Consider the following 10,795-nt stretch of genomic DNA (forward strand, 5'->3'; position numbering starts at 1 on the left):
GACTTCAGACAACTTAGTAATTTAACTATTTAAAAGATTGGTCCTTCATGTCATTATACTTTTATTTTCTAATAGAAACTAATTTTTAAACAGTTAAAATTATAAAAACTAAATTGTACTAAGTTAAAGTTTAATAACTCGTTTTAATTGAGTCAAACCTATAATGTCTACGACAGAGTTAAAATTCAATTGAATTATAACTGAGTTAAAACTACACGGGTCAAATGATTAATTGTTCCAAAAAATAATAATAACCAGAACAAAAACATCTTGTTTCAGACAAAGATTGGCTAAAGGTGAACACATCCAATCTAACCAATTTCTTAATTTTTGTCTCTCTTGATAAATTACCGGGTCCATTGAGAACAAAATAGACATGAACGAAATTCCCAAAATACTTTTAAGCCAAAAGTCAATCCGATACGACACAAGTTTGGGTCACTTGTACAGCACTATCATGTTAGATCTACAAACTTTAAACACTACTACTAACAATGAACTCGTGAAGATCTAACTACAAAAGTAAACACTGTAGATTACTAACTTCACACAGCAAGATTTAACTTCAAAAGGCAAAGCCTTCATTAAACCTGTCCGATCAAAAGGTCGGATTGAACCGGAGACGTTGCTCATAGAAGTTGATCAGCTGGAACAAAAGAGCAGGCATTAGATCAAGGCATATTTTGAGGTAAAGTGTTAATCCACCAATTCGCAGATAGATATTAAATTACCAGAAGTGGATTGTTAGCCTTAAGATACTTGTTATCCACCTCAACTTCTGTTCCATCAGACCTGTAAAGCTTATTATATTAGTATTAGCTTCATTGTGTGAAAAACCATGCAGGGTCCTGATTGAAAAATCAATTTCACCATATTTTCCCTAATTATCTATGAGCAAGAAAAATTCACTGTAGACTGTGGCATTACAATTTTGACATTTCATCTCCAAATGAACTTCCATCACTAATAATGTAGATGCAACTATGTGTTGTTTATGCTAAAGGCCTTAGAATTTGGGCTTTCATTATACTTATCGAGAAAGATATTAATAAGCAAGCAAATGCATAAGCATCAACAAGAAACATACATAGCTGACAAGTTCTCGAAATTAAATGAGTAAGCCCACATGCATTCTTTTAAGACACATGGTCAAACAATGCCAATAATAAGTCATCCCTCACAAGATTTTGAAGACTCTGACAGTTACAAGTACATGCAACCTGTTAGCGCACCAAACAGCCAAACAAGAGGCAAAGCCTCTCAAACCCGGCAACACTCACTAGCACTTTGTCAGGCAAAAGATATTTTATGTGTAGGTGATATTTTTCCCTCAGAGCTAGCCCTAGTGGAGTACTCCAGAAGCCTATACTTGTCCTCCTTTGATTTGTACAGTATCAATATTTATGCATTGTATTGGCACTAAAGATACAATAAAGAGAAATACAGAAATGAATATGCAAAGTTATTCATCATCTCTTGCCCTCTGTTCTTTATTCACTGCATATTTTGTTACAATCAAATAAAATGGACAATAGATTGGCAGAACAGCAAAATGATCTAATAGGGTTAAACCATGTCAACTTATAGAAGCACCAAACTTATGCTCTAAGATCAAATAGGTTATTCAATTAAGGATGCCAAGCAATGAACTAATAAAATGTCACACCACTCAAGCCAGTCATTAAAGCCAAAAACCTATGACCCAAACGCGACCAAGCATCACATGATTTTGATTATTATTGTGATAACTTATTAGTAATCAATTCCTGTCTGCAACAATGTGTAATAAAATGCTTATTGGAAGTGACTGAAGTTTGGCAGACTAATATCCCTATCTGTTTAAGTTTCTGAAAAGCTGTCTTAATTTTGCATCATAAATTAATGCTGGTTGTTCATAAGTGAAACATATATTATTTGGAAATATTATACTCCTCCGATCCTAAATGTAAGACCCTTATACATACTAGTATAAGGGTCTTATATTTAGAACCGGAGGAATACTTACTTTCCTTAAATAGACATACTTACCCTGAAGAAAGCTTAAATTATTTCAGAAAATATTCCGGGTCATGCAATTGTGGATGTTTCGTCAAGTCAAAGGTATAGAATATGAAAGCTGGACTAGTTAGTTGAATGCCTAACCTCATGGCCAAAAAGTTCACTATAATATCTGGTATGTCGCTGGATACAGAAGCTGAATAGCTCAGTGGCTTTATAATCTTGACGATATTATAGGATGTTTTAGCATCACCCATCTGGTGACTATTATTTCCCCCAAAATCAGCAATTTCTGGCCATGCTTGTCCAACTATGATAGCCTGATTTTGAGCATCATCAGGTTCACACACATAAGAGTCTTTCTTGAACCTCTTCACAGAACCAGATTTTCTCCTCTTGGCTCCTCTGCAGCGACCGCTTTGATTCAGTCCCATACTATCCACCTTAGATTGACCATTCATTTCAGCATTGGCTTCTTGGATATGTATTGCAAGCTTATTTGAATTGACCCCATTGGTTGTCATGAATGATGTTGTAGCTCTAAGCTCTGTAAGTTTAGGATCATAATCATTTTCCCTTTCAAAATTAAGTTTTGGAACATTCACACCCCGATTTTCATTAGCTGGTTCAGCTTTTCCAAGACCGCCACCATTACCATTTTCTTCCACTTCATCAGCAAAAATCACAGGTTGAGGATGAGCAGGAAGATCAGCAACACTAAGATCATTGGCGGGAGCAGATTGGCAATGGTTGTCAGCTACACTCTTTGCTGAAAACTGTCTAAGGCTATAAGAAGTGGTTGAACGATGCTGCCTCTTCTTGGGTAAAGTGTGATGAACTGCATGCTTGCGCTTCCTCTTTCGATGCTTTCCAGATCTCAAACTGCAAAGTAGAAAGAAGGAACATACATTTGAAAATAGAGTAACCGAACTATTCATAATGTCCCTCCAATTTCTTGAGTTCAAGAACTTAAGACAAAACTTTGCCTTTAACCATATAACAAATGCTCATATAAGCTTCCTGTATGCCCCCCTTTATAAAGAAAAAATTGAAAACTAAGAGTTTCATTTTTCATATTGTTTATATATTAACATGGAATCTCTTTATCCGTATAGGAAGGGCATACCTGGCTTCAAAAGCTTCAACAACATCAGGGACCGACTGTAAGTTTTCTGGGGGCTCCCAAGTGTTGGCTGTTTCAGGCCAATCGCGCCTTCAGAGTTAAAAGAATAACAATCACATTTACGCAGATTCACTAACTCCCTCCATTTTCATAATGGAATAAGAATCAAAAGACAAAGAAGTAAAAGAAACACCCACCATTTTATAAGGTACTCGAGCTGACCCTATATTCGCAACATTTGTATTTCACCCCAAAGAGGGGAAAAAAAGAAAAAGAAAACCACAGTCAGACATAATAAAATCAGGGGAAAAAAAAAACTCAATATGCTCTAAAAGATCAGAAAAACCAGAAATAGGTTCTACATCTGTACCTTACGAACCCTCTTGCGACGTATTGCTTCGATTTCAAAGTACCCCTCATCAAGCTTTGGACGAACACCCTCCTGGGGCACTTTATCCGCAACTTCTTCATCTTCCTCTTCAGCCTCAGCTTCTTCTGAAACTTGCCCTTGAGCTTCGTCTCCTTCCACCATCTGAAACTGAGTCTGATCGTTTCCAACAGGAGGAGTTAGCAGGTCATCACCTCCATTGCTAGCAGCAACAACGATACCAGTAGCAGCAGCAGCAGCAAAAGTTGCAGAATCTTTCGGTGCCTCCAAATTGCTTCTGCCTCCTTTCATATTAGAGGTGAAAAAGAGAAACTGGGACGAGAATTAGCTTAAGGAAGAAGAGGAAAGCACAGTAATTTCCGTCTGGGGTTCATTGAAACTGAACTATTTAGTGGAGGAACGAGTGAATGGCATCCTTTGGCTTCAACGGCATTACATAGAGATGAGTGAAAACACCCAGGGGTCATAAAACGCACGCCCAATTAGGAAACGACAGTGTTTCATTTACTCTAACCACACCTTTTGCGTGTTCTATTCTCTCTTTCCTTTTACAGAAATAAAAAATTATTTATAAACAGTTAAAAATTTATTAGGATATCTCTAGTCTAGATTTTTTTTTTTTTTAAGATTTTGAATTATCATCTGATTAAGTTATAAATATTTAACAGAAAGAGTATAATCAGATGTTTCCCGTTTATAGTCTTTTCAATTTTTTTAATTAAAATTTATTGACATATGATTCCCCAAAAATGTATGGATAAAAAAAAGATCTATACAGATAATGTATGTGTAATATTTTCATGTATTTTAATTGAAAAACTTTGTTAAAACTATATAAAAGATTTTTAAGCCAAAAATAAAAGTAGAAATACGTGGCATAAGCAATGTCGTTTCAAAGGATAAAACGACAAAACAAAGTTCTTATAGATCTTAAATGAGGAGTCAAATTATCGTCAAATCTGTGTCAAATTATGGAGACATTCACGTAGTTAGACAAAAACAAGAGTTGGTGCAATGGGACTGGGCTTCATGTGAGGGAACAAGAAAAACATGTATGAGTAATAAATTCATGCATGTTATTTTAAATATAGAAGTTGGTTAAAAAAATCTTATTTTGAATATAAGATTTTAATCTGCAATCTTCTAAATTTACAGTTTTTTTACATACTCCATTCATTGCATATTATTTTTTTAATCTTTGTAAATTATTTATTTAACTCCTATATTTGAAATTGCAGAGAGTTTGATAAATCAAATTAGGACCAGATGAAATATTAAATCAATCCTTTAAAAAATTTAAATCATATGCGTCCTATTAATCTTGTCCTTTTGGTCTTGTTAGGATGCATTCAAAAAGCAGGCCTACCCTTTTATACAATTCGATGTCACAAGAACGTTTAATCAAGAGACAACCTCAACCTGATTATGAGTTTCTTCATTTGCCAAGACCAGATTATGAGTTTCAATCTTATGAATGATGGAAAAAATACTACATAAGTAAAGGATTCACCAATTAAAACTTGACCCAACTAAAGTTTGAATTAGTCTGTCGTATTAGATATTAGATGAGCTGATGCCTAAAAAAATTTTAGTTTGGCATGTTAATTACATAATCCAAACACTCATTATGCATGGGAGATAAGAGGAAGATTTTAGAAGTGAAAAATTTTAAGTTCTTGGCTACAAGCAAATACTTGGATTCAAAGCATTCCACAAAAAAAATGGAATAACCTCTAAACCAATAATTAACCTCTGTGTACATCCTTCTCTACTATAATGAATACTATATTTTTTAACTTATCTCCTCAAGACTATAGAAAAAATGGAGGAAAAACATACGGCTGGGGAAGCTATCAAATAAGGTCTGAACATTGATTTCTGATAAGGTTAGGAAACCAAATATTGCTGCAAATGCTTGGTTCTCCTCTTGTTCTTAAGTTTCCTAAAAGCACAGGCCTCTATTTGTCTAATTCTTTCCCTACTCACCCCCATCATTTCTCCTATCTCTTGTAAGGTCTTCATTCTTCCGTCATCCATGCCGAATCTCCATCTTATCACCTGCCTCTCTCTTGGATTCAGACTGTCCAGTACAAGTTCCAGATCCTTCTTCATAAATTCCTTGATGAGCAGCTCCTCGGCTGTTTCTGCATCTGGATCAGCGATTACTTCCTGATAGTAAAACACAGTCACGTCAACAAGACAGAAGGGTATTGACATTTGAATGGGAAAAGTTTGAATAAGACGAGGACAGACCGAAGGTTTAAGATTCTGGTTGATCCCAATCTTTTGTTCCAGTGATCTAGGAGCTTTTGGGGTCATAAGAACAGCATTTAGCCTCTTCATGGATAGTCCAGCTGCCTCAGCGATTTCTTCATCATCAGGTTGTCTTCCATTTTCACTATACAACTGTTTTCTTGCTTCCTTCACTCTGTAAGATGCCTCCACCATGTGAAACTGTCAAGTCCAAAACAACACAAATCAATTCATTTGAACAAGTTATGTGTAGCATAGGAACTACTTTGATATAAGGGCAACAAGAAAGTAATAATCATTCAACAATCACAGATTACACACCGGCAAGCGAATTGTCCTTGACTGATCAGAAAGTGATTTCCGAACAGCTTGTTTAATCCACCAGTGAGCATAGGTGGAGAACTTAAAACCTTTTGAAGCATCAAACTTCTCAGCACCTCTCACAAGGCCTCGACATCCTTCCTGTGAGTCAATGAGGAAAAGCATATAATATTCATTGCTAGAAGCATCAAGGTCATCATCACCATGCTTTACATGATATTCTAAATACTTCCTATTTTAGTCCACTAAAGATGACCCAAACATTCAATTCGCTCCCTCAAAGAATTTGAGTATTATTATACAATCTTTCAAGAGTTAGATGTTCCATGGAATTGAAACAAAAGCAATCTTTCAAACAACAAAGTGGTACAAAATGTTATAGGGAGCAAAATGATACTTGAGTAATTCTTGAGGACTAAAATGGGATTTACCTCTGACAACATTTATTTACCATAAGAGTATACTGGTGAGACAAAAACCTGGACAAGATCTTGGAGATTCATTCCAGCTCCCTGATAATTTTTAGCAATTGATATGACAAGCCTTATATTACTCTTAATCATTTTGTCCTTGCAAAAGGTGCCATAATTTAAGCGCTTTCTCAAGGTTTTCTGATCCCCTCCTGCTGCTGCAGCCCATTGAGCGAATGTTGGCGGACTGCCACATCTTTCTGCTAGATCATCCTGGAGTTTTTCCAACTTTAGTAGGTCCTGAAATATAAAAAAGGAAAATAAGATAGGCTATAAAATGAATAGAGAAATTTAATCCAAAATGAAAAAGATACTTCTAGTTCTCTAGTGATTCCTTGACTTCAAATCTTAAAAGCTCTACAAAGTCACGAAATCTTATGATGGTGATATATATTTCACATGAGTAGCTCTATTATTATTAAATTAATAATAATAATAATAATAATAATAATTTTTTAACTTATGTTTTCCTTTTCTGCTCTCAGTTACAGAACAGATGACAAAAGGGAGAGCTTGAAAAGCTTCCCTGTATCCTCAATTCTCAATAACACAGGAAGTAATGTATACCTCTATCTGTGACTACAATTAAGCAAAAAATTTGAGAAACATTACATAGCTATGAGAACTTTAAGACAAGTCTAGCAGCAAACAAAATCTTCTTCATTTTGAGGTGGCACTTTCTAAATTCCATTAAATGCCAGCAAAATAAAAATTAAAAGAACCAGAAAGAAATTTAACCAACTTTAGGACATAGCTACTCATCTAAAGTAAATCATTTGAAGCAACTGATAAGAAATCTAGTTAGTGATGCTAAACACAATATCTCAAAAAGGCTGATGCCAATTCGAGAAAATTTTAGAATGATAACTAACATAGATGCCCAAGATACATTAAAAAAAGAAACAAGAAACAGCTCCATGAAGATTATCTGCTAAATATTAAGTGATTAGCATCATAGACATGAACATCACCATATCACACCTGTATTCCTTCAGATAGCTCAAGTTCTTCAGTTGGACTAAGAAGTTTAGTAGTGCTAGTTGTTGCTCTTAAATAGCGTAATGGATCAGTATAGTCTACTTCTTGCATAGCAGCACGTTTTTTACGGCTAGAAGATCCAGACTTGAAAGATAGAATATTTGTGGAAGCCCTCTCAGCTGCCCTGGCTCTTCTAGCTTTTCGTTCAGTTTGGCGCTTTGACCTAACAGCTATGGTGCCAAAAAGATGTTCCTCTAGATGCTCAAGTTCCTCATTTGTCAGTTCCACATCATCAGACTCCTCTTCATTATTATTTATGCTACCGTCTCGCATTGTCTCTGCTTCCGTGCCCATGGACCATCCCACTAGACCATCTTCAGCTTCCATACGTTGTACCCATTTAAGAAGTAAGTTATCAGGTTTGGAAGAAATAGACGGTTTATACTCTGATTCTGCTGGGGACTTATTTTTGGCTAGCATAGCTGCATCCTTTGCGACCTTCAAAGCTGCTTTAGCAAGGGCAACAGCTTCAGAAGCAGCAGCAGCTATTACAGCCTCTTCACTAGTAATAAGAGATTCTGCAGCTAAAGTTGCTTTAAAGCTTGCCTGATTAATAGCACAAAGCTAATTAGCTACTGGAAAGTTATATATATATACATATATATATATTAAAGATTTTGCATGACTTAAAATCTTTGGAAATACTCCAAAATTAAGAGCTTGGTCAAAACTCTCAAATTGAATATCAACTAACCTGCATATAAGAAAACTAGAAAAGTTTACATTTCACAACAACACTGGTTAACACAAACCAAAATGAAGAGTGACTGATAAAGCGAGAGAAATTTTATTTACCAAAAAATCAAGCAAATAGTGAAATTCAATTGCATATGGCCCAAAAAAATTAATAAAAATTGGTACTTAATGTTTCTCAACATTATTAGAGTATAATACTAATGCAACAGTACATAAGACAAATCCAATCATAGTATATCACGTTGCACTTCAACATCATTAGGCAGCGCATGCACAAATAACTTGAACTGGTTTGTCAATTGAGCACCTCAAATGCAAACTATTAGGAATAGATCACTTTCAGCGCATGTATTATGTGTTGATCAGGCAATCATGGAATTGATATAATTATTATGTCGAAATATAATTGCGTAATCTAACCTCCGTGGGTGGACCAGTTGGACCAATATATGTCCAAGGTCTGGTTGCAGTGATTGAGTCAGAATTACCATCTATAGGAGTTAATGCCAACTTTTCCAAACTGAGAATTGCTGCTGCTCCAGTTGATGATGAGGTAGAAGGAGGTGTGGCAGATAAAAGACAATGTGCCTGGAAACACAGAGTTTCTCTATTTTTTGCTGCATATTTCAAATTCCAACAAAACATAATGTTAAAATCTAATTGCGGTAACTGTTACAACAAACAGAGAAAAGAATAGAGGACCTTTCTGACTCGCTAATTAAACTATATATGTAATCACCCTTCACGCTAGCAGCTTTTGAATAGTTTAGAAGAAATGCATGAATATTGTTAATAAGATATTCAAGTGAAAATATCGCTTTAATTATAGAAGACCAGGTTTCTTCACGGAAAGTATTATCTGGATACGAAAAATGGAAGTGAACAAATGCTCAACTGAACCAATTTGATCAGATCAATTCAATCAGTGAAAGAACAATAGGGGTAAGAAAGTTTCCAGCTAATCTAGCCATAACACAACAGAATCAATAGCAAGTCAGCGCATCACCACAGCTAGAGAAGTAACTCTGCAGTTTTCATCAAACTTGGTAAAATGAGTTATGTATGACTCTCCCTAATTAGCATATATTAACTATGTGAGATTTAAATTATGACGAAAACTAATTTTAGTTTGTGCTTTCCTTATATTTTCTCTAAAAGTAACTTGAATCAAACCCACAATAGCAATTTCGTTATATTAGTGTCCTGGCACAAGTAGATTCAGAACTAGAGGATGGAATTCTAAAACAAGACAAAGGTTAATGTGCCATAGACTATACATATTTCCAATTCCTTGGGGGGTTTCTTATATCAGTACAAATAAAAAGACTTTGCTTTCCTTTTTCAAGTTTCAAGCTCTTCAATTTTTTCATTTTTCTTCAGAAATATAATTATATTATTGAATTATTGATGATCCTTGAGAAAATATATACAATAGAAATAAACAAGCTTTCACTTTTTTCTTTCAAACTCTGCATCAATTTTCAATTTTTTCTTCAGAAATTTAACTAAATTATTGATGATTCTTGAAGATGACCCTTGCCTAACAAGATTAAGTTTCTTAGAAATATGATTAAGGCAATGCATCACAGCAAATTTGTTTAGCATTGAAGAAGCACAGATAAATTAAGAAGGAAAAATGGCTTCTGCAGCCAAATTGAAACGGCAGTTGATGTCAAAATGAGAAAAGACTAAACACAAATGCATAATCGTCACAACACCCAACGGTAACTCAAAAATGATAATTTGTTCCATATGTCGCACATCAACTTCACGATTCAGTGAACAAACAGGGACTAAGAATAATATACATCTAAGTCCCAAAGATTCGAAAACGAACAAACTGTGTTCTTTTGAATAAATTTTTGTAGCACATATCAACAGCAAGGGCAATGCAGACTACTGAAAACTAAAAAGTCCTCACAAAATAACCAAAACTACGATAAACCCAGTTCAGCATACATCTCAATGAAATCAAAAGTATAGTCAAATGGGAGACAAGAGAAAACTTACGGAGATGGGAGTGCGAGAGAGAATGAGTGGAGGGAAGAGAAACATGAGGATGAGCTCTGAAGTGGATAGAGAAAGTGTCGGGCTGACACTTGAACTGCGGCAATAAACAAGACATTCTACGGCCCTCGTATGTGGTTGTGCTCCACCACTACTCGGAAGAGAAAAGCGTAGCCCGCTTGTGAATAAAGGGCAATCGAGAGTGTGTCATAGGAAGAGGAAGAAGAAGGAGGGGAGGGATAAAAGAGAAGACTTGTGTAGGGAATTGACGGTAGAGAGGCAGAAAATCGGATAAGGGGGTCTGAGCCGGTGTTTAGATGATGAGGATGAGAGAGAAATGAGACGCAGCCCAATTCATTTTCTTTCCAATTTTTACCCTTTTCAAGAATAACAAAAGATTCTGGTTTAAAAGCAAAAAAAAAAAAAAAGAATAACAAGAGATTGTACTTTTTTTTGGGCCTGAACAAGAGATTGCGCTTAGGTAAAAGAAAAACGGTTAGT

At 35.3% G+C, this 10,795-nt stretch overlaps 2 protein-coding genes across 3 annotated transcripts; both read right to left on the bottom strand.

The window, feature by feature from the left end:
* Positions 1-312: 312 nt before the first annotated feature.
* LOC114721402 (chromo domain-containing protein LHP1) lies at positions 313-9,625 on the bottom strand. 2 transcript variants are annotated; one of them, XM_028907230.1, is made up of 7 exons: positions 9,615-9,625; positions 3,492-3,837; positions 3,319-3,344; positions 3,125-3,211; positions 2,143-2,880; positions 732-792; positions 313-646 (listed from the first exon to the last, which is right to left on the bottom strand). In XM_028907230.1, the coding sequence occupies exons 2-7, from the start codon at positions 3,798-3,800 to the stop codon at positions 599-601; spliced, it is 1,269 nt and encodes a 422-aa protein (XP_028763063.1). In that variant the 5' UTR covers positions 3,801-3,837; positions 9,615-9,625; the 3' UTR covers positions 313-598. The 2 variants fall into 2 exon arrangements, with proteins under 2 accessions (XP_028763063.1, XP_028763062.1); XM_028907229.1 differs by lacking the exon at positions 9,615-9,625 and having other exon boundaries at positions 3,492-3,908.
* LOC114721401 (RNA polymerase sigma factor sigB) lies at positions 5,160-10,587 on the bottom strand. The gene is made up of 7 exons (XM_028907228.1): positions 10,298-10,587; positions 8,708-8,904; positions 7,535-8,137; positions 6,563-6,793; positions 6,084-6,224; positions 5,763-5,963; positions 5,160-5,678 (listed from the first exon to the last, which is right to left on the bottom strand). Exons 1-7 carry the CDS (start codon positions 10,410-10,412, stop codon positions 5,397-5,399), a joined length of 1,770 nt encoding a protein of 589 aa, XP_028763061.1. The 5' UTR covers positions 10,413-10,587; the 3' UTR covers positions 5,160-5,396.
* Positions 10,588-10,795: the final 208 nt, after the last annotated feature.

This window comes from Neltuma alba, unplaced genomic scaffold, assembly GCF_004799145.2.
Source record: "Neltuma alba isolate B1F8T4 unplaced genomic scaffold, ASM479914v2 tig00012036_pilon, whole genome shotgun sequence".
NCBI lineage: Eukaryota > Viridiplantae > Streptophyta > Magnoliopsida > Fabales > Fabaceae > Neltuma > Neltuma alba.